At 38.5% G+C, this 24,120-nt stretch overlaps 3 protein-coding genes across 9 annotated transcripts in view; all 3 read left to right on the forward strand.

Moving 5' to 3' along the window:
* Positions 1-662: 662 nt before the first annotated feature.
* On the forward strand, positions 663-5,556 carry LOC147833662 (ovostatin homolog 2-like). Of its 2 annotated transcripts, XR_015509362.1 has the most exons (4): positions 663-767; positions 1,534-1,714; positions 1,825-1,981; positions 5,504-5,556. XR_015509362.1 is itself a non-coding variant. In XM_087284125.1 (3 exons), the coding sequence occupies exons 1-3, from the start codon at positions 682-684 to the stop codon at positions 1,906-1,908; spliced, it is 351 nt and encodes a 116-aa protein (XP_087140251.1). In that variant the 5' UTR covers positions 663-681; the 3' UTR covers positions 1,909-2,326. The 2 variants fall into 2 exon arrangements, 1 of the variants encoding a protein (XP_087140251.1); XM_087284125.1 differs by lacking the exon at positions 5,504-5,556 and having other exon boundaries at positions 1,825-2,326.
* Positions 5,557-5,849: 293 nt separating this feature from the next.
* On the forward strand, positions 5,850-21,709 carry LOC100006868 (alpha-2-macroglobulin). 2 transcript variants are annotated; one of them, XM_087284069.1, is made up of 29 exons: positions 5,850-5,963; positions 6,066-6,150; positions 6,295-6,400; positions 6,500-6,620; positions 6,727-6,836; positions 6,937-7,107; positions 7,184-7,417; positions 7,500-7,715; positions 7,804-7,953; positions 8,147-8,272; positions 9,715-9,802; positions 10,163-10,304; positions 13,849-14,074; positions 14,145-14,271; positions 14,347-14,468; positions 14,549-14,600; positions 15,085-15,168; positions 15,429-15,605; positions 15,736-15,811; positions 15,894-16,050; positions 16,699-16,773; positions 16,855-17,017; positions 17,101-17,294; positions 17,366-17,576; positions 17,676-17,794; positions 18,029-18,110; positions 18,197-18,280; positions 18,387-18,492; positions 18,612-21,709. In XM_087284069.1, exons 1-24 carry the CDS (start codon positions 5,930-5,932, stop codon positions 17,471-17,473), a joined length of 3,144 nt encoding a protein of 1,047 aa, XP_087140195.1. In that variant the 5' UTR covers positions 5,850-5,929; the 3' UTR covers positions 17,474-17,576; positions 17,676-17,794; positions 18,029-18,110; positions 18,197-18,280; positions 18,387-18,492; positions 18,612-21,709. The 2 variants fall into 2 exon arrangements, with proteins under 2 accessions (XP_087140195.1, XP_087140196.1); XM_087284070.1 differs by having other exon boundaries at positions 6,959-7,107.
* Positions 21,710-23,297: 1,588 nt separating this feature from the next.
* Positions 23,298-24,120, forward strand: part of LOC101886227 (ovostatin) — a 370,063-nt gene continuing 369,240 nt past the window's right edge. For 3 of the 5 annotated variants that reach the window (XR_015509357.1, XM_087284107.1, XM_087284109.1), the window contains exons 1-2: positions 23,309-23,487; positions 23,665-23,845. Coding sequence is in view for 3 of the 5 variants with exons in the window: in XM_087284107.1 (XP_087140233.1) it covers positions 23,402-23,487; positions 23,665-23,845 (267 nt within the window). In the remaining 2 variants the exon portion in view is untranslated. Of the gene's footprint in view, positions 23,488-23,664; positions 23,846-24,120 lie in introns of all 5 variants that reach the window. The other 2 variants (XM_087284108.1, XR_015509358.1) reach the window with 2 other exon arrangements.

Raw genomic sequence — 24,120 nt, forward strand, 5'->3', positions numbered from 1 at the left:
TTTGTTTTGGTCAAAGGTCAGTAGCTGTGTATTTCTATGTAAATTAAGTTAAGAGTCAGGGTATGTATTCAGGAGATCACATGTTTATGCTCACTACACTGTAAAAATGCTGGGCTCCACACAATTCCTTCATGTTATCCCAACACAAATTGATTAAGTTAACTTACTTCATTTTTCAAATAGAAGTAGATTGAACATAAAACAAGTTGTGCCAAAAAACAACAAACAACTAAAAAATTGTGTTTGTTCAGCTCATTTTAAATAAGTAACAAAATAAAATCCTTTTTTGAGTCTATGTAATAAAATATTTCAGTAAAGGGCTTGCTTGTTATTTGACAAAAATGAAATGCCTCAACCTTTCTTTTAAAATAAAGATTTACATGTTAGAACATCAACAAAGAAATTCAGTTCTAAAATGTTCATTAAGGAAACTACACTAAATGTTTATTTTAATGCTTACGGCTAAAACATTTGTATGTTTTAATCTAATATTTCAGCGCTTTAAATCTTTTTTTTTTCTTTTGTATAAATTAACAAATGTGCATTTGCACAGGCTTTAAACTATATTAGCTGGTTGAATCATTAATCAAATGATCAATATTTTTTTAAGGCCTCCTTCAGCAGGAGAGTCTCTTTATAAGGGACAGTTCAGGTCATCTCATGGCCTGGACACTCGTCATCATGGCTCTGAATGTTAGCTGTTGTTGGAAAGGGCTCCTCCTGAACTTTTTCCTCTTCGTCTGCGTCCAAGGACAAGCAGCAGAGCCGTAAGTTTTAACACTTTTTTTTTTTCCTAGAGGAAGGCAGTTATTTACTATTGTGTACATTTTTCAGTCTCTTTTATTGTGTATATTTGAATAATATAAAATTAAAATGATATTTTTATCAAAACTTTTATCATCAAAATATGATGATAACAATGTGTTACAGTAAATACTTTACATTTATCAAAACTATTTTTAAATCCTCTTTTAAATGGAATTTTCAATGGAAAAACGGATGCCACTTTATTTTTTGTTTTACTGTTGTTATGAATGGGGTGATGGTAAAAGAGGTGAAGTTCCAAACACAGCTTTATTATAATGCAGGGTGGTTAACAGGCAGACAAACAATCGAAATCCAATAAAAACACAACGTGGCGTCTCTGTCGTCTGAACACTATGACAGTAATGAATATTAATGAAGTTGCACAATAGAGCACGCTGATTGGTTTGAACCAAGCCTTACTCATGCATTAATGCAGCACACTGTAAGACTGTAATAAGACACACTCTGACACAGACGTCCAGTCTGCACGCTGGAATACACGCTATTATCTCATGGTCATGATGCAGCTTCAAAAATTCGTTTCAAACCAGAAGTACAGATTTGCTTGAAATAATGCAAAAACAACCAATTTACACTTTTTAGTGAAATATATGTGTCCTAATAGTGTTTTTAGCAGTGTGGGACACATATACGACTGTCAACGGCTCAAAAAATGTGTTTTGGTGTTTCGTGAACCTTTATTTAACAATTATTATCTCACATCAGATCTTTCATGGTGACTTTTCCTGCCGTGATTGAGTCAGGATCTGAGGCCAAACTGTGTGCAAGTCTTCTGAAGCCCAATGAAAGTCTCGTCATGAACATATATCTGGTTCATGGGAACCAGAGCACATTACTGCTGCAGGAGAATGCTGAGCAAGAGTTTCACCGCTGCTTTAACTTCAAGGTCTTTTGCAAAACAAAATGAATTTAATACAATTGTAAACATTTGCTTTTTTAAAGAAAAGTTGCTGTCTGTTGCAGAAGTTGAAAATGCAAAACATTATTTCTCATCAGGCCCCTCTAGCAGAAGCAGAATCAGTGCAGAAAATCAAGGTTGAACTTCAGGGAGAGTCCTTCAAGATGACTGAGGAAAGATAAGTCATGTTCAAATCTTACGATCCTCTGACCTTTATCCAGACTGATAAACCCATCTATATGCCTGGACAGATTGGTGAGTTGTGAATGTTTCAAAGTCTAAATTTTAGTAAATAATCCTGGTGTCGCTAACATCTTACCCTGACCACAACTGATGTAACATACATTAAAGGGCCATGAAACCCCCTTGTTTCAGCAGAGTGTTTTCACAACTCTACTTAGGAAAAAGTCAGAAAAGTGGGCGTGTCCAGCTCTGTTTAGGGGGAGTGTCGGAGGAAGAAAAGAGGCTTTGTGTGGGAGTGTCTATTTGGGTGCGCTGAATTTCAGAGTCAAAACACACACCCTACAGGGGAGAAAGAGACTGTTTACATGGACATCTGTAGTCGAACTATTTGCCAAATTATTAAATGGTGGACTTTAACTGCAGTTTGGCTCTTTCATTCAGGCAATTCATTCATGTCCCTCGCCACTAAGGAGATATTTGATTCGAGGAACTGCTCTAAGCGTGTATTTTCATGCAATGTTTGATACCGCACGGCGAATGAGAGAAAAAAAAAACAGCATTTCCCGGAAACTTAGATGCACTCAGCAGGTAGTGTCAGAAAGCTGCGTGTGTTATTCCGGTCACAAAATCCTACATGAGGTTATAGTTTGGTTGTAAAGCTAACTTGTTTACACTCGGTGCAATAGTTTGTTCGATACAAATAAAATATGAACTGAATAAACAAAGAGCACTGGTCGCTCACTTACCAAATCTGAAGAGACAGGACAATCACCAGCAACTAGAGCCGCGTCTTTATTAAGAGAAGACTACAAGCGAATCCGGATCTCAGCGTTTGCAGATGAGAACAGCTCTCAGGTAAACAATAATCCTCCTTAGACACGTAAGTTATTGTTGTCGAGCGTCGCGTACACTGTTAATCCTCACGTGAGTCTGCGCTCTCACAGAGAGAAAATGAAAACAAAACTTAACTGCAGCAAACTATAAAAGCAACACTTCACGCTTGTTTTGCCAACACAACGTGGCGTCTCTGCCGTCTGAACAAGCTTTACTCATGCATTAATGCAGCAGGCTGTAAGAGGTAATAAGACACACTCTGACACAGACGCCCAGTCTGCACGCTGGAATACAACGCTATTATGTCATGACCGTGACGCAGCTTCAAAAATTAGTTTCAAACCGGAAGTACAAATTTGCTTGAAATAACGCAAAAACAACCAATTTACACTTTTTAGTGAAATATATGTGTCCTAATAGTGTTTTTAGCAGTGTGGGACACATATACGACTGTCAACAGCTCAAAAAATGTGTTTTGGTGTTTCGTGACCCTTTAAGTAAAGCATGTTATCATCATACGATGAGCTGAAGTAGCAGTATAGGACATCAGGGTCAAAAATACGCATGTTACAAAACCCTGCAGATATTACAAGTTTGTAGTAAGTAGTTAAATGTATTTGCAAACATGTAAACATAATAGAGAACCAGATAAGTTTAAAAAACAAATAAGAATGAGAGTCCACAGCTAACAGCTTTGAAAACACAAGAGTGTGGGTAAAGCACTGCTTAAATAAGAGCACTTTGGTCAAAGAGTGCATCAGAAAGTGTAATAAGCTCCAAAGACAAATACTAATTAGCTGCCATGTTAGGGTGAAAAGTTGAACTAACAGTCACATACACCTTTAAATAAGATGCCTTGTGCCCATTTAAACCATTAAGCAAAACCTTTAAGAGCATACGGCCCTCATCTTGTGCAGCACCCATATGTGTTGCATCATCTGTACTAGGGAAAAGCATACTCAAGGAGCACTCATAACATTATCAAATTAGAAGATGCCAATCCTTTAGAGCGACCAATCAATTTTTGTATACTTTGTGTCCTGTATGAGCATTAAGGCATTACATAATCATTTAGGAAGAATGATGACTTTTTTCAATACATGGGCCACTTGTTGTATGAGTCAACAGATTTCCTTGCAATGACTCTCGCATTTGATGGTGGCTCTGCAGGCTCAATGCACACCTCAGTAATGCATGACTTTGTTCTCCATATGAGAGGCATCTTTAAGCTGCCATCACCAAAAAGCCTTTTATATTCATTCATTCATTTATTTATTTTCTTGTCAGCTTAATCCCTTTATTAATCCGGGGTCGCCACAGCAGAATGAACCGCCAACTTATCAAGCAAGTTTTTTACGCAGCAGATGCCCTTCCAGCCGCAACCCATCTCTGGGAAACATCCACACACACATTCACACACACACACTCACACACTACAGACAATTTAGCCTACCCAATTAACCTTTGGACTGTGGGGGAAACTGGAGCACCCGGAGGAAACCCACGCGAAGGCAGGGAGAACATGCAAACTCCACACAGAAACGTCAACTGAGCCGAGGTTTGAATCAGTGACCCAGCGACCTTCTTGCTGTCAGGCGACAGCACTACCTACTGCGCCACTGCCTCGCCTAGCCTTTTATATATTAAGTATAAATATTTAAGTAGTTCAGTACATTATTCTTGTGTCATTTTATCGTTCACTTTTTTCACAATTTTTTCAAATTTGTTTTGTTTTATTTTTGTTTGTATTTTTTGGTCCAGTGTGTCAGTGTGCTATATACCCTCACTAGGGTGCTCGAGGGTACATGGGAGTATGCCCAACCAGTCCACCTGTGTTTTGTGGACTTAAAGAAGGCATTCGACCGTGTCCCTCGTGGCATGCTGTGGGGATGCTGTGGGAGTATTGGGTCAGAGACACTTTGTTAAAGGCTGTCTGGTCCATATATGAACAGAGTAGGAGTTTGGTTCGCATTGCCGGCAATAAGTCAGACTTGTTTCCAGTGCATGTTGGGCTCTGGCAGGGCTACTCTTTGTCCCTAATTCTGTTTATAATTTTTATGGACAGAATTTCAATGCCCACCCTTGGGCTGGAAAGAGTCCGGTTCGGGGACCACAGTATTTCATCTCTGTTCTTTGCAAATGATGTCGTTCTGTTGGCTTCATCAAAAATGGACCTTCAGCATGCACTGGGGCAGTTTGCTGCCGAGTGTGACGCGGCTGGGATGAGAATTAGCACTTCCGAGGCCATAGTGCTCCACCAGAAAAAGGTGGATTGCCATCTTCAGGTTGGAGGAGGGTCCTTACTCCAGGTGGAGGACTTCAAGTATCTTGGAGTTTTGTTCATGAGTGATGGAAGGATGGAGTGTGAGATTGACTGGTGGATCGGTGCAGCTGCGGTAGTAATGCGGTCAATGTACCGGTCCGTTGTGGTAAAGAATGAGCTGAGACGAAAGGCAAAGCTCTCGATTTACCAGTCAATCTATGTTCCTGCTCTCACCTAAGGTCAGGAGCTTTTGGTCATGACCGAAAAGACAAGATCTCTGATACAATCGGCTGAAGTGAGTTTCCTTCGCAGGGTTGCAGGGCGCACCCATACAGATAGGGTGAGGAGCTCTGTCAGCTCCTTTAGAATATTTTTTTCCTAAAAAAACAGGACATGTTGACTACTTTTTTCTCCACTGTAACCACTTCCTTTACATGTGCATTACCTTTAAATGTACATTATAGCGGGGGCTATAACAAATTTTTATGTTTTCAAAGTGAACTTCAGAGTTGTTACCATGGATACAAACTTTGCACCAGTTGATCAGCAGGTATGACGTGTTTTATGTTGGATTTAAATCCTCTGAAAATCTATTATAAATTATTGAACTAGTTTTTTTTAATCTCTTTTCCAGTACAGTATTATCGTGCTTGAGGTAAGAACATAAGATCTTCTCTACAGTCATTACAAAACCTTTACTGTGCTTTGAAAAACCATATATCTCTTCATTAATGGTCAAGATCTTTTGTTGACTGTGTGACTAAATGGATTGTGTTTTTGGTATTAAACAGGACAGTCGTACTAACAGGATTGGTCAATGGACAAATGTTTCCTCAACAAGGTGGATTTTGCAGCGCTCATATGAATTAAACCCAGAATGTCGTGAAGGCGCATACAAACTAAAGGCTTTTATTGGAGAAAGGATGATCTTACATGATTTTCAGGTGAAAAAATACGGTAAGTCATAAAAGGGAATAGCTTGGTGTGTGTCATGTCACAGAATTCAAATTATATTGTTGTTTATTAAGTTATTGTAATACTAACTGTCTTGATTTCTAGTTTTGCCTAAGTTCGAAGTAACATTAAAAAAACCAAAGACAGTGAGTGTTGTTGAGGAGGAACTGTTAATTGAGGTTTGCGCAAAGTGAGTCATTTATTTCTCTTCTTTATAGTCAAATTGTGTTACTTTAATTGTTGAGTGCATTCTCTGGGGTCAATTATCATAGAATATTATTCATTTTACTTAATCCTGGGTTGTATCAGTTGCTTGAACATTTTCACTTTACAGATACACTTATGGACAACCTGTGCCTGGTAAATCATGGGTAAAAGTGTGCCGTGATCCTTTGCCCTACATTTTTTTCTTTCCATTGTGTTTAGGGGAAACCCTTGAGGTATGTTAGCTGAACTGCGCTACACAACATTTTTCCTTCTTCTATTCATTTAAATTACACTTCAGCTAATATGATTTTTTTTTAATTCATTACAATTAGATAACAAAGACTGGCTGTGCCATCCATAACTTTGGTTTATCAATGATATTGAACTCCACACTAAAGAATAACTTAAAGGATTCTCTTCATGTTGAGGCAGTGGTTACAGAAGAAGGAACAGGTGAGCTGTTGGGTTTGGTCATATATTAATCTGATTTTATTAACTTTCTAATTTTTTATTTTAATACACATATGAATATTTATTTCGTCGTATTTTACTATTACAGAGATCACCAGGACAAAATCTGAATCTGTACATCTCACTTATGAAATTGGCAAAGCCACACTTATTGACCTGCCCAAAACATATGAACATGGATCAGTCATAAAAGGAAAAGTAAGTCTGAAATCTATTTGTCTCAGTTTAATGCCATTAATGTATGCAAAAATATACATTTTCCTGATTATATTCCTGATTACAATCTTATTTTTAACAGATCAAACTTTTCGATTTTAAAGATGCGCCAATTCCAAACAAAGAGGTTTATCTTTTAGAGGGTGAAAACTGGTCCTCCAAACTGCTCCTAAATCTCACTACAGACAGTGATGGACTGGCCAGCTTCTCTCTTAATACATCTAGTCTTTCTAAAAAAGACATTTCTCTGATTGTAAGTTTGTATTTATCTAGTTTTAGTTACAGAAGGGTTTAGTAGCAACAGTCAACTCATTTCTGATTTTTTCCAGGCAAGTGTGTATCCAGATACCCGTTATTATGGCTACAAAACACCTTACTTCTCTACAGATAAAAAAACAGTTCAACTCTTCCAGATCGCCACTGCGTACTCCCCAACATTAAGTGAACTGATTATAGAAGATATTGAGCAGCCGATAAAGTGTGGCACTGAGATTACAGCCACTGTGAAGTATTATTTTGTTGGCGAGACTGTTGAAGACTTCAGTACTGACATTGTCTATATGGTGAGTACATGTGCTAATTCGTACAGTGATGGCTTTTATTCTTTGAAATTTTGTTTATCAGAGTGTCGTCTGTCTGTTTCAGGTCTTGTCCAGAGGAGTGATCGTTCATCATGGATTTGAGAAGGTTGAAGTGAAGTCTTCTTCTAATGGAGTAGCAAGTGGCACAATGTCCTTCAAACTGTCTGTTGGTGCAGATTTGGCTCCTGTAGTGCAGATTCTGGCATACTGTGTTCTGCCCAGTGAAAATGTTATTGCTGCTAACAAAACATTAGACACTGAAAAATGTTTTGGTAATAAGGTATGTGTTGTAGCAGGTTAAAATAATCTACTTCGTACTGTGTTTCTGTTTGAATCCTAAAATAAACCCCATTTCCCCATCATCACAGGTGTCTCTGCAGTTTTCTCCTGCTAAAGCAGTTCCTGGTGAGAAAAACACTCTCCAGCTCTCAGCTCAGCCTGGTTCACTGTGTGGCCTCAGTGCTGTAGATCAGAGCGTCCTGATCCTGGAGTCAGGAAAACGTCTGGATGCTGACAAGGTGTAGATGCTTTAAGATTCAATACTTTTAAAAAGTGTGTCTTTGTCTTAGGAATCTACAGTATGAATCTCGTGAAAAAAAAGACTAATTTAGATGTGTCTGCTGTAATCCATCATCTGATATTCAGTTTTTTGAAAGTCCATGAAAGAATTAGTAATCTGACTGACTGTGTGTGAATGTGGTCTCATTGCAGATTTTCAACCTGCTACCAGTTCATTCGGTGTCAGAGTATCCTTACAGTGTTGAAGATGGGCAGGCATGTCTGTATATAAGACCTCGTCGATCTGTGCTGACAGACAACACCTATGAAACCTTAAAGGTAACAGGTGGATTACATACATATTTGTGACGGTGCCATGCATAAAGGGTTTTCAAACTCAAAGGACACACGCCTCCTCAAGTTTGTCCAATTTCACTCTCGCCCCCCTTGGCACCCCTACCTCAAGCCAAAATGATAATGCATGTGCAAACATAATTTACTTATTACCTGCTGCGATTAAGGTGCATAGAGTTAATTACATTGAAACATAAATATACAGCTTACCTGATTCATTGTGATAGCTGAGCCTTTTTCTGTGAGGATAACATGCTAATCTGTGGTCGGATTCCAGACACGACTAACCGCAAATCATCTTCCACTGTCAATAAGTGTAAGTTATAGTCTACTTGCTTTTGATGTATGGACAAAAAGAAAATACTGGTTCGCAAGGCCAAGTTCGCAGAGCCCTGATGATGTGGTTAAGTCGAACATTGAGTATGTTTACATGGGCAACAATACATTCATACGATTTTAATATGATTAAGACAGTATTCTGATTAGGAGTCTACCATGTAAACAGCGATTTTTGATCACCTTAATCTGACTAAAGTCATAACTGATCAGAAATGGAATCAAGACGTGTGGAGTATGCATATATTAGTGGCATATTAAAGTAAACACCGTCGTCAAACTATTACCGTCATGTAGGACGTTTTGCTACATTTTGTGACAAGATCTACACACGCAGCTGTCAGTAAAGGACTGCACATACACACACATCAACATGCGGTATCAATAAAAGCAACACTCTTCCACCAGTCCTTCATTATCGCATCAAGTACCCCAGTTTGTCACGGGGGCATGAATGAAATGTTCATGAGTGAAAGTTAAACTGCTGAACTGCAGTTAAAGTCGAGCAACTGAAGAGGAAACACCCAAAATTATGTGAAACTCTGCAGGAAACGTAAATTGCCTGGTGACGCAACATTCAAAAAGCACTTCACGTAATTATATTATTGTCTTATTCAGATTTTAGCAAATAACTATTACCGATGTCCATGTAAACGCAGTCAGTAGTCTTTAATATAAGTGAAAGATCCAGATGGGCATCCTGCTGATTTGATTCAAAAGGGCACTTTTTTGTCAGACGGCTCACCAGTTTGACTTTCACCATCATTCATTTTAAAAAGCACCTGATCCGTTTTATTTGTTTATATTTTAATGAAACACAATAACTCTACAGGTGCCTGATAGTTAGATGTGGAGTTAACGTTAATCATGTTATTCCCTCTAGTGAATGCATAAAAATCGTCATCATAATTCACTCGAGTACACACCTCAATGTCTTGCTCCCCCCTTAAGAGGTGCTGCCTCACAGTTTGAAAATCCCTGCTGTAGATTATGTCTGAGAGAAAATGCTGCATTTTCAAAAATAATTCTCGAAAAGCCCTCTTCCATATGCTGTATTTCAATTAAACTGAACTTTGTTTATCCTTTGACAGAGTGTGGGGCTGAAAATGGCAACAAATTTGGCTGTGCGAGTCCCTGAGTGTCTGTTATACAGAGGCTTGACTTATCACAAAAATTTAGGTATATGTACTGTTATTCCTGTGTACGCTTTAACAATTAAATATAGCATTGTTTGTTTTAAAGTGTATTGTAAAGAAAGACATAAAATGTCCATGCCCAGTTTCAGATGTAATCATGTTTTAGGAGTTTCTAACTTTGAGTCAGTGTTATTAAACAAACATTAAATATCATTCAAAAGACTTAGAACACTAACATAAATGTAAAACTTTAAATAAATTTACATGTATCAATTAAAATCAACATAAAATAATCTGTCTTATTTGCCTCCTATGTGATTTTTTTCTATGACAGTATATAGATTTGATTATTTTGATATGTTACACATACCTGTCACTTAATGCCAAATATTACTTTTTTCAGTGATGTATCGTCAGTATGCTCCAGCACCCGGGATGTTTGCTCAAGGAATGGCTGGTGTTGATGGACTGGTTGGAAATTCTCCATCAGTGACAATTAGGACAGTCTTTCCAGAAACATGGATCTGGGAGCTTGCTGAAGTGGGGTATGTGAAAAATAACTGGTGCATTTTTCCATTAACGTATGCAGTGCATCAGAAACTATTCATAGCGCTTCACGTTTTCCACATTTTTTTATGTTACAGCCTTATTCCAAAATAGAATCAATTCATTTAATTCTTCACAATTTTACACACAATACCCCATAATGCACTGGGGCAGTTTGCAGCCGAGTGTGACGTGGCTAGGATGCGATTCAGCACCTCCAAGTCCGAGGCCATGGTGCTCCACCGGAAAAAGGTGGTTTGCCATCTCTAGGTTGGAGGAAAGTCCTTACCCCAGGTGGAGCAATTTAAGTATCTCTGGGTTTTGTTCACGAGTGAGGGAAGGATGGAACGTGAGATTGACAGGCGGATTGGTGCAGTGGCAGCAGTAACAAGCGGCTGAAATGAGTTTCCTTCGAAGGGTTTTCCACTCTTAAGGATAGGATGAGGAGCTCTGACACCCGGGAGGAGCTTAGAGTAAAGCTGCTGCTCCTGCACATCAGGAAAAGTCAGCTGAGGTGGCTCGGGCATCTGTTTCGAATGCCTCCTGGACACCTACCTAGGGAGGTGTTTCAGGCATGTCCCACTGGGAGGAGGCCTCGGGGAAGACTCAGGACACGCTGGAGGGACTATGTCTCTCGGATGGCCTGGTAACATCTCGTGATCCCACTGGAGGAGCTGGAGGAAGTGTCTGGGGAGAGGGAAGACTGTGGTTCTCTCCTAAGACTGCTGCCCCGGTGATCCGGCCCCGGAAAAGCGGCAGAAGATGGATGAATGAATGAATACCCCATAATGACAATGTAAAAAAGAAGATTTTTTTGAAATTTTTGCAAATTTATTAAAAATAAAAAAACCTGAAAATTCACACGTGCATAAGTATACACAGCCTTTGCTCAATACTTTGTAGATGCACCTTTGGCAGCAATTACAGCCTCAAGTCTTTTTGCATATGATGCCACGCTTGGCACACCTGTCTTTGGGAATTTTTGCCCATTCCTCTTAGCAGTACCTCTCAAGCTCTATCAGGTTTGATGGGAAGCAACGATGTACAGCCATTTTCTGATCTCTCCAGATGTTCAATAGTATGTAGGTCTGGGCTCTGGCGAAGCCACTCAAGGACATTTACCGAGCTGTTGTGAAGCCACTCCATTGATTTTTGGAGGTGTGCTTTGGGCCACTTTCCTGCCACAGCCTAAGGTCATCTTGACCTCTGAAGCAGGTTTATATTCAGGATGTCTCTGTACATTGCTGCATTCATCTTTCCCGTCATCCTGATCAGTCTTCAAGTTCCCGCTGCTGAAAAACATCCCCACAGCATGATGCTGCCTTCCCCATGCTTCACTGTAGGGATGGTATTAGCCTGGTGATGAGCGGTACCTGGTTTTCTCCAAACGTAACCCCAGGAAATCACTCCAAAGAGTTCAATTTTAGTCTCATCATTCCAGAGAATTTTGTTTCCTATGATCTGAGAGTCTTTTAGATGCCTTTTGGCAAATTCCAGACGAGGAGTGGCTTCCATTTGGCCAATCTACCATACAGGCCTGACTGGTGGATTGCTGCACAGATGGTTGTCCTTCTGTAAGGCTGTCTTCTCTTCACAGAAGAACGCTGGAGCTCAGACCATCGAGTTATTGATCACCTCCCTGACTAAGGCCCTTTCCCCCGATCACTCAGTTTAGATGGGCAGCCAGCTCTAGGAAAAGTCCTGGTGGTGCCAAACATCTTCTGCTTACGGATGATGGAGGCCACTGTGCTCATTGGAACAGAGCAGCAGAAAGTTTTTTGTTATCTTCTCCAGCCTTGTGCCTTGTGGCAATCCTGTCCCAGAGGTCTACAGACAATTCCTTTGTCTTCATGCTTGGTTTGTGCTTTGACATGAACTGCCAACCCTGGGACTTTATATAGACAGGTGTATGTCTTTTCAAATCATGTCCAATCAACTAAATTTACCACTATAGGTGTGTTAAGGTGCTGAAACATCTTATGAATGATCAGTGGAAACAGAATGTACCTGAGCTCAATTTAGAGCTTCACGGCAAAGGCTGTGAATTCTTCTGTACATGTGATTTTTATTTTATTTTTTTAGTTAATTCGCAACAATTTCAATAAAATACATTTATATCTATATGAACCCACGCATATAAATATCAATTTATATATAGTGCTGTCACCCTCACGCTCTGTTCCCGCAGGAACACACCCAGAGCACCTATGCCGCCAGACACCCTCCAGTAGGAGTCTTCACCTCCCCCTCATCTCTCCCGACTCCTACCGGAGCCAGCTAAATAGCTCACCCAACCCCGAGCTGTGACAACAGTCACGTCACCGACCCTCCCCGGCCCTAGCTTATATTTATGTTCATTTTTGTTTCATTTCTCACACTTATCTTTTTTTTTCTAAATTAATTTGTATATGTGTATATATATGCACCCACGCATATAAATATATATTTATATATAATGCTGTCACCCTCAAGCTCTTACTACCACAGATTTGATACCGAGCACTGGACCCCCGCAGGGGTCATCGCCCAATTGCCATTCACCCTCCAGCTGGGGCTTCACAGACCCTTCCTTTTCCCGACTCCAGCTGGAGACGGCACATACAGCTCTCTCTCCCGCAGGAGTGCCAAGAGCTTCATGCATTTGGGGAGCTCTCGAGAACCACCTGATCTTGCACTCCCCTCACATGCTCTATGAACCTGGCGGGAGCCCTGGGCTCAACTATCTCCGAGCTCAGGGTTCTCTCCCGGGACAGCATGCCAAACCTGCTTACAGTTGTCAAGCAATATCTAAGTGTGAACTCTTGAAGTGACGATTTTAAACTAATTTCGAGAGCACGTGATATAATTGACTGCAGCTGGCCACCTATCTACACTCATTAGTTAGCCAATCAGATCTATCCTAACTCACTATAAATAGCCTAGCTAGATATTACTCCCTTATCTTCGTTTTCCGAAGAAACCCCCCATCCACCCCCTTTCTCCTGCTTTTCTCCTTTACAAAAAAGGGGAGCTCTCGAGAACCACCTGATCTCGTACTCCCCTCACATGCTCTATGGACCTGGCGGGAGCCCTGGGCTCAACTATCTCCGAGCTCAGGGTTCTCTCCCGGGACAGCATGCCAAACCTGCTTACAGTTGTCAAGCAATATCTAAGTGTGAACTCTTGAAACGTTTTTGAGGGAGAGATTTGTGGCTGTGACATGTTTTGATTGATGGATTAGTTGATAAATTTTTTTTTTTTTTACTTTGTCTTGTTTTTGTATAAACCTTACATGCATATAGTCCAATATTGTTGATGTTGTGACATAAACATGTCTGAAGAAGATTGGATTGGTATCATAATTGCACAAAACGTGGAATGACTGTAAACAAAAAAATTGTTTGTAGCTTGCAGATTTATACACTCAAAATCAAAAAAGATGCTCTTGCCAAGACAGAATGCAGATGAATCAAAATCCCTCAAATTCCAGATTTACATATGTAAGAATGTAGCTAAATTGTTGAGTAAGAATCAGTCAGGCTTATTGTTATTATTGCACCACAGAGACTCTGGATCAGCTGAGGTTCCTGTCAAAGTTCCTGACACCATCACCACTTGGGAAACAGAGGCCTTCTGTCTGTCCTCCACAGGTCTGGGCTTGGCTCCTCCTGCTCAACTGACAGTTTTCCAGCCCTTCTTCCTGGAGCTCTCTCTGCCTTACTCCATCATCCGTGGGGAGATCTTTGAGCTCAAGGCCACTGTTTTCAATTATCTGTCCAAGTGCATCATGGTGAGATTTCAGACTAAGCCTGATCCAATCAGATCAAATATTCCACTTATCACATGTGCTTGATTGACAGATTAAAGTGAGTCCAGCTCCTTCCTCAGACTACTCTCTCAAAGCCTCCTCTGATGATCAGTATTCATCCTGTCTCTGTGCTAATGGAAGAAAAACCTTTAAATGGATCCTCACTCCTTCTGTTCTTGGTGACTTGTCCAGTCTGAATCAGTTTCTCAGTGTTTGTGTCTGCTGTATCTTCACATACATGTCTTGTGTTGCAGGAGTGGTAAATGTTACAGTTAGTGCAGAGGCAGAGGCGTCCCAGACTGTGTGTGACAATGAGATTGTGAGTGTGCCAGAGAGAGGACGCATTGACATCGTCACACGAAGTCTGCTTGTACAGGTCAGGTCACATCAAACAGCTCTCAGACATCATCTACCATTGATTCTAATGTTGTTTGTGTTGTTATTTTTATGCTGCAGGCTGAAGGAATTGAAAAGACAGAGACCAACAGCTGGTTATTGTGTCCAAAGGGTGGGTTCCATAAATTGGTCAGATATTTTGGTGTAAAAGCACTCATAATGCAGAAAACATTTTGATTGCATTCAAATTTTCAATCAAGCACAGTATCAAGCAGAGAAGTTTTTTTCAATTAATACACATGTTGCCTCAAGAAAGTCAGATTCTGCACAAATGAGTAAATTAGCATGCAGTATCAAAACTACCTATTGAGAACACACATTCAATTTAAGGACTTCTCAATTTGGAGGAACCATGTTATCATAATATTATCATGTCTACAATATGTGACAATACTAAAAAATCTCATTTTAAAACTGCTGATGCTTTTCTCTCTTACCCATGTGGTTAAAACAGAATAATTCCTGATTGTGGCTCCTCTTACTTATTATTGGAACTTGTGAAATGAAATAAGTGGGAGTGATTGAAACTAATTTTTATTTTGAAATATTACACTCCTGATGACTGATGCGTGCGTTTCTGCCTCTCTGATTGACAGGTGACAGTCTCTCAGAGAAAGTGGATCTTACTCTGCCTAAAGATGTGATAGATGGATCAGCAAAATCCTCAGTTTCAGTCATTGGTAACATTTACGGAGAGGCGTCTGGATGCAGACCTGGTGCAGATACAATCTGAGCTGCATGCAATGATTTTTAATGGACTTACCTATACCTACCCATCAAAGTGACATCACTAGCTCCATTAAGTGCATTGCGTCTGACACTGCATCTCTGAAAAATGCAATCTCAGCTTGCATCATAAATGCTGCATCCAGTTACTATTGCATTTACATACAGAAAGAGGAGCTTGTGTTTGGATTTCTAAAATGTGTTTGGTTTGCAGGAGACATATTGGGTCGTGTACTGCAGAATCTTCATGGATTATTACGGATGCTGTACGGCTGTGGAGAACAAAACATGGCTGTTCTTTCTCCCAATATTTACATTCTGCAGTATCTGGAGAACACAAAGCAGCTCACATCAGCCATCCGAGAGAAAGCCAGCAGCTTCCTTAAGAGTGGTGAGACACATCAGTCATGATGAGAAACTACTGAGATGGAAAAATTATTTGTTTATATCTCAACACAGCTGAATGTCAGACACAATCTGCTCTAACATTAACAAGCATTAACCATTATGCCACTAAACAGGATACCAGAGACAACTGAACTACAAGCATTTTGATGGGGCTTACAGCACATTTGGTTATGGTGATGGAAACACATGGTATATATAATTTCACTCTTTTGTTAAAGCAAAATTAACATCAAAGAAATATTCTAAACAATTAAATCTTTCACACCACCAGGTTGACTGCCTTTGTCCTGAGGTCTTTTGGCAAAGCTCAGAAATACACATTTATTGATCCACAAATTATTCAGAGTGCAAAGGATTGGTTAATAAGCAGACGGGATTCAGACGGCTGTTTTATCCAACAGGGAAGACTGTTTAACAACAGAATGAAGGTTTGTCTATCTATCTATCTATCTATCTATCTATCTATCTATCATGAGATGATGTCTGGGCACTACAAGTCCTAGCAGGCTTTGCGCCATGTAAGGAAGTGTTGTTGTTTACGTGCGGACATTTTATTTCCTGGTTGCAGCGTAAATTAACAACAGGTTGTAGAGTGCTCAGCGCTATATAAGTGAGTCACAAAGTTTGTTTGCCCATTTGCTTCTGGGTTTTGCATCCGAGTCACGGCACCAATGTAACCCTGCCGATCCTACGCCACCCAACCAGCTCCGAGCTGGGATCGAACCGGCGACCTTCCGCATGGGAGTCGGTTGCTCTAACAAAGAGGCTAAAGACCATGGCCTCTAGCGTCTGTCGCTAGAGCACCTATAGAGGTCACAGGAGGGAGGTTTACCTGCACAGCACCTACTGGCTGGCCTCTAAAGGTGTTCTAGCGACAGACATTACATATCTATCTATCTATCTATCACCATAACAAACATCTAGAAAAAAAATGTAGTAACTAGGAAACTTTACTTTTACTTTTAAATTTTTCTCTTTCAAACATTTAGGATTTGTCAAGCCAAAATAAATGTGTGTCTATATTAACATAAATGTATTGATTGTGTTGCCTTACCCCAAATTCTCTTCTATCATAGGGTGGAGTGAATGATAATGTGACCATGACGGCCTACATTACTGCATCACTGCTTGAACTGGAAACTCCAGTCACAGTAAGTTCATCATCAGGAAAATCAGTATAAACTCTTAGTAAAATGACACTCGCAGCATCTGTTCGTCTGTTTGTGTTTCAGGATCCTGTCATCACTAAAGGTTTGTCATGCTTGAGGTCCGTCATCGAGGAAGTCAAAAACACTTACACCACTGCTCTGCTGGCCTACACTTTCAGTCTGGCTAGAGACACCAACACTCGAAAGCAGCTTTTCAGCAAACTGGAGGATCTTGCTATTTCAGATGGTAAGAGATTGCTTTCTGATGACTTTCTGCACTGCACTGTTGCTTTTGTCCTGCTGATTGAGTTTGTCTTTTGTGTCCTAAAGGTCCTCTTGTCCACTGGTCTCAGTCTGCATCTGCTGATGACTCTGCTTCTCTGGATGTGGAGATCAGCTCATATGTGCTGCTAGCTGTTCTCACTGCAGATTCACTCACTACAGCTGATTTGGGCTTTGCTAACAGGATTGTCAGCTGGCTTGTGAAGCAGCAGAATGCCTATGGAGGATTCTCCTCCACACAGGTTCCTCAAATCAAACACATTATTGCTGAATAGCTAAAATTGTCACATGACTGAACTCATTTCTTTCCCAGGACACAGTGGTGGCTCTTCAGGCTCTGTCTTTGTACGCCACCAAAGTGTTCAGCTCTGACGGCTCCAGCACAGTGACTACAGTCAGCAGGAGACTCTCACCACTTTGATGTCAATCAGGACAACAAGTTACTGTACCAGGAGAAGCAGCTGGCCAATGTGCCGGGCAAATACAGCATTGAAGTCAAGGGCTCAGCCTGTGTGTCTGTGCAGGTCTGCAGTTTCACCTTCATTTACTCACCTTCTCTCTTGGCATTTTGGGGTTATTCTACTTTGAGATTGTTTATGAACATTTTATCTGTTTTGACTCAGATAGCTCAGTTTTACAACATTCCCACTCCTACTGAAGCTAAAACATTGAGCATTGATGCTAAGATTGAAGGAGATTGTGAAGCACTGGGACAAAATTTCATCTTCGACTTCACTGTCAAGTAAGAATTGACCTGAAAGTAATCCACAATACTAGAGTATGATAATGATTGATATTGAACATGACTGTTGCTTATTTCTAATTTTCATCCATTCAATCATTCATTGATTTTCCTTTTGGCTTGGTCCCTGATTTATCAGGGGTCGCTACAGCGGAATGAATCGCCAACTACTTTTTGAACACTTTTATGACATTAAAAGCTTTTATCTAATCATTTCCATTTGCTGATTTCTAGATACGATGGGCCAGAGGAAAAGACTAACATGGCCATTGTAGACATTAAACTGTTATCTGGATTCACAGCTGATACATCTGCGGTGTGTTTGATGATACATCAAGCAGAAATAAAATCTCTAGACGTCAGTGTTAATACTTTAACTGACCTGCTCTTTTTTTCTTACAGCTTGGCACTTCTTCAGGAACATATGTATCACTTGTGGAGCGGGTCGATTCCAAAGATGACCATGTCATTGTGTATCTGAAGGAGGTGAGAGAACAGTAACATTCAAATGGTTGATTTAATGTCATTTTGATTTAATCAAATATAATAAATCCATTTTGTCAGTAACTGATAAGGTTGTGTTCTCCTGCAGATCTATAAAAATGTTGCAATGAATTACCAGATACAAATGAAACAGGTTCTACCAGTTAAGAATCTCAAGCCAGCTGTGGTCAAAGTGTATGATTACTACCAAACAAGTAAGATGATTTATGCTATTGCTGAATATTTTTTTATCATGCGATGGAATATTTATTTAGATTTATTTAACGTGTAAGTGTACTGTGATATAAATGATTACATCCTCCATTTCCTTCAGGTGATCAATCAGAGATTGAATACTCCTTCCACTGTGAAGCACTGAAGAACATCAATTAATATTTTTCAGTGGTGAAACATGTTTAAGCATTTATTTGTTTAATATTAAATAGTTTTTCTATATTCTGGGCAAATTAATTCCCACCTATCAACCCAACCCATCATATCTTAAGAAACTGATTTATTAAATCACACACATACAAAAAATATTACATCATGATTTAACATGATTATTAAAAGTGTTGAACCCTAGTTATGGCGAGCTGGTTGAGTCTTTGTATGTCTAGAAGCTACATGTTATTTTAGAATCTCATTTAGAATGTTTTATGATTGAATATTTTGATATGTTTTATCTTATCTCAGTATAAGATGATCATTTATGACTTTGAATATGTACTGTAACTTATCCTTTTATTAATTGAATTAAACCAACAACAGCCAAATTATGAGCAAATATGATCTGATAACATGTGGCAAATCACTTCTCCACCAAATCATTAGATGTTAACTATAGTAACCTTATTACTACCTGGTAACAAAATTAACTATTATTTTTAAAAGCTCACAAAATTTCTTAAACCCTGATTTTCCTGCTGATCTGCAAATCCAAGTTGTTTTTACAAACAAGATATATATTTCATAAACAAGATATTAACTATCCCCTTAGCTGCTAATATCAGCATTCATGCTATGCATTTAGAACCTATATTGTGAATAGATTGCTTATTGTAAATGGATGTCCTATTTCCCCAGAGACAATTCTGCTATAGCAAACCTAATTTACGAGCCCCATTTATTTTTTGGCTACTATTTGATTTTTATTTGATTATTATATAAATATATTTTCAATCCTTTAAATGTAAGCCTTCAAGCAAATAACATTCATTCATTTATTTTTTTATTTGGCTTAGTCCCTTTATTAATCCGGGGTCGCCACAGCGGAATGAACCACCAACTTATCCAGCACGTTTTTACGCAGCAGATGCCCTTCCAGCCACAACCCATCTCTAGGAAACATTCACACACACTCATTCACACTCATACACTATGGACAATTTAGCTTAACCAATTCACCTGTACCGCATGTCTTTGGACTGTGGGGTAAACCTGAGCACCCGGAGGAAACCCACGCAAACACAAGGAGAACATGCAAACTCCACATAGAAACGCCAACTGACCCAGCCGAGACTCGAACCAGCGAAAGTCATCAAAAATATTTCCTGAATGAGTACAATAATGCAGTCTATTTTTACTTTAACTGAGCAGAAAATCATAATTATATCAACATAAAGTTTTCTGAAGTTATAAAACATTTATTTAAAATATTTAAAAAAGCATTTACTTTCTAACTGGTTCAATTAGCCAAAACCAACTGCCTTTACCTGACATAAATAGTCCCCATGATAAATAAATTTACAGCTGTGTGTAGGCTATGTGATTTGGTCGCACACTGTTTCTGTTATAAGTGAAGGTTCGCAAGAGACAGAACTTCAGTTGTGAGTTCATTCAGCGTGATTTTGATTATACCAAGTTAATCAATAGCGATTGGTGTATGAGAACAGCAAATTTTGTTCAACAAAAAGCTTGGTTTGCCTACCTTTAATAAAATAGTTCTCACAGTTTTAAAAGAACCAAAAATGGAACATTGGGTCGACCTTTTGAAGGACTAAAATGTTGCTATCCAAAACATTTATTGGGGTATAGCCACCCCTAGCACCATCAGACAAATGTTTTAAGAACATCATTAAGATGTGTAATGTGGAATGTTCTTCTCTAGCAATATGACATTTGAACAAAGCTAGCACATTTTATCTGCAACATTTTAAAAACATTTTAAGATTATTGAAATGGCACCAGATTGAACAATGTTCTCTTTGAAAAAGTTTTCACAATGATTTATAAAAACAAATGTAAGAATATTTTCAAAGTCACATAAGAGAAATGTTTTAAGAACATGATTTATTGTCAAAAACGAGACAGAAAGACAATTAACATACTAATTTTGACCTGTACTTTATCTATACTCTACCCATAAAATATATCAAATGTCATGTTCAAAAACTTATTGCAGACAAATAAGTAAATCCTGGTGGTTTAAAAAATAGTGGCAAAGCACACAGATTTAAAGTGACAATGAATAAGTATTTCATACAATAAGTAAAATTTGTATTATGTGTCAGAAAATGATTCTTGTTTTAAATTTACCAGATTTTCAAAATTCTTTTCTTTTTTTGTTACACGTTATACAATGAGCACAAGAATGTAAGAAAATGCAGTGCTTTAAACTTTCTTTTCATATTGCTACAGTAAAATTAAATATTTTAAATGTGTATAGAGAGTGTTTTGTGTCTGTCATATCGTTACTGTACATTTTGGAAACAAAAAAGAAAACAAACAATGTTATTAACAAACATGTACAATATTTAGAGAATATTGTCCTCACTTAATAGAAGGCTTTCTGGGAACTAGAACAAAATACCTGCTGAAAATATTAAAGTCTAATATTTTAACAATGTTACCCAATTAAACGGGATCAGAATGTTTTAGAGAACATTTACCTCTCTTTTAGGAGAATGTTCTGGGAAGTAAAATAAAACAATCCTTGAAATGTTATAATTATGTTAAAGTATAATGTTTCAACAATGTTACCACTAAACAGGTTTAGTGTACTGTTTTAGAGAATAATGCTATAAGAATGTTAGAATATAATGTTCTAAAATTGTTACCAGCGAATGTGGTTAGAATGTTTCTAGAGAATCTTTTCCTATCTTTTAAGAGAATGTTCTGGGAACTAAAACAAAACTACCCACCTAAAACAGTAATGCAACATTGCTTGGTAATATTCTCAGAACATGTAGAGAACTAAACATTTCTAGCTGGGTACCAGCTCTCAAGGGTCAAACGTGGACCACATCTTCAAGCCGGAATTGTTGCCACTCAACAGCTTACCTGATCAGCCACCAGGCTCACCTTTCGCTGCGGACTTCCAACTCTCTCCGAGCAATCATTAATCTTTCCAGTGCTGTGCACTGACAAACTTGCTGTGTGCAGCATCCTGTCTTTGTTGACTTTTATTCAAATAAACAGTCTTTGCTTTTACCCGCACTCCTGGTGTGTTGTCTACTCTAACAATGTTCCCTGTAAGGATTTCTGGTTACAAATTTTTTGTGAAATCCTGTAGAAAGTGGCAGTGCCAAGAAAAACAAATATACACACATACTGTACATAATCATACAATTCTGGCAGTAATTAGACTCCACTGAACTTGCAACCACATTCAAAGAAAGAAAAGGAAAAGATGAGATAGAGACAAGGGACTTTTAAACACATACTAATCACTTAAACAAAAGTTTATTTCCAAATTCGCTTACACATTTACTTTGTTTTGTTGTACTATTTTACCACATTGGTGTTTGAGGCATAATTAATTCAGAATGCATGTTCCTTATAATATTCCTGTATGATTCCTACAGGTGTTTTGAATGTTCCCTGAATCCCTGTATGATTCATGTAGGAAAACTGCATGTTATTTATTTATTTATTTATTTACTTCACAACAAGGTACAGTGTACATTAACAACATTCCCATTGAACATAAATGCACACAAATTAGCCATAAAATCCATTAGCTAATAAAGTTTTCATTGGTGTTCCTACTGTATGCCAACAACTACAACAATAGCTAAAAGCAATGTTCACAATGTTGATTATGAAGAAGCCATGAAGTATTCCTGGACTCCTAACGGAGTTTTGCCTGTTCCCTGGGGATTCCTGTAGGTTTCCTGCAGGAGTTCAGTGTAGAATTTCTATACTATAGCCCTGCATGTTCACTGTAAGATTTATATACTGTAGGATTCCTGCATGCACTTTGTATTAGTTACCTGTAGGAGTCCTACAGGAGTCCGGCAGCAGTCTTGCATGTTTCATCAGACAAGATTTCTACATGGTTCACATAGGAATCTAATGTTTTTCCTGTAGGAGTCCTACAGGAGTCGTGCATTCTCCTTGTTGGATTTCTGAAGGTGTCTTGCATGTTCCCTGTAGGATACCTGCAAACATCCCGAATGTTCCCTGTATGATTTGAGTCCTGCATTGTCCATGGTCCACTCAAATTGATCAATAATTAGTCTTGACCACCACACAACAACATTCAACGAAGATGGCGTAGCTCAAAATAATCACTTTAACAAAATTTATTTACAAAAATTTACAACACGTTAGAGTAGTGTTTTTTTTTCTATCCTAACACATTGGTATTTGAGGTGGCATTCAGAACATTAACACATTTAAACAGAAGGTCACATGTGCATGACTAAATTCAACCTATAAATACTCACAGACCAAACAAACATGTAATCTCTTCACCATGTAGTAGAATCTTAATTATTAACAAACTTACCTAAACTTTACTAGTTTAAACAAACATTTATGGTAACTCTTTAATTCTTTGGGGGTTTTTGACCCTTGATTTCAGTATCTTCTGTTGATATTGGAAAGTGGTCAGCTGTCTTTCTTTTTTTCTTTGTGTACTTTGCTTAGATGATATGTATATATTTTACAAATAAGTATTGAATAACAAATATAAACATAACAATAAATCATATATATAATCATTGTAGTGCAATGTCAGCATAAATAAAGCTTTAACTGTACTTAGGACCTCTTAGTTTGGTAAAAGCCACTGATTAGTAATGAATCATTAATCAGATGATCAACATTGAAATGTTATGAAGGACCTAGCATTAGTGTCCCTTTATCAGAGATAGTTTTGCTCATTTCATCACCGAGATCATGGCTCTGATTGTTAGCTGTTGTTTAAAAGGGTTCTTCCTGATCTTTATCCTCTTCCTCTGTGTCAATGGAAATAAAACAAGACCGTAAGTATCTTTCTGTGCAACATGATTAAGTTCTGTTTTGACTATTGCTCTTTTCTGATATAGAAATGACTGAGACAGCTATAAATTACTTTGATAGTTTACAGTGAAATACATTTCATCATATGCTAAAATGTAAAAACTTGTCTGAAATTGAACGTTTGATTGTCTTTTTGATAGAATCTTCATGGTGACCTTTCCTGCCGTGATTGAGTCAGGATCTGATGCCAAACTGTGTGCAAGTCTTCTAAAGCCCAACAAAACCCTCTTCATGAACATTTATCTAGTTCATAGTAACCAGAGCACATTATTGCTGCAGGAGAAAGCTGAGCAAGAGTTTCACCGCTGTTTTAACTTTCAGGTCTGCTTATTGTTTTGAATATATTCAACTATGTGTTGTCATAATGTGAAGAAGATTTTATTCTCTCTGTATGAAGTATTTTCTAAGTGTAAAGCAGTTAATTTTCTTTTCACAAAATGTATGTAGTGTTTGCAGCAAACATGCCAGACTGTGTTAAAAATACAGTGATATGTCTGTGTAAGATGAGTATGCCTGCACAGGAGCAACACTAGGAGAAGGCTGAGTGACTGATTGTGTAGAATAACTGAATATGTAAAGCACTGATTATATATGTT

The sequence above is a fragment of the Danio rerio genome, chromosome 15 (genome assembly GCF_052040795.2).
Source record: "Danio rerio strain M-AB ecotype USA chromosome 15, GRCz13ab, whole genome shotgun sequence".
Classification (NCBI taxonomy): domain Eukaryota; kingdom Metazoa; phylum Chordata; class Actinopteri; order Cypriniformes; family Danionidae; genus Danio; species Danio rerio.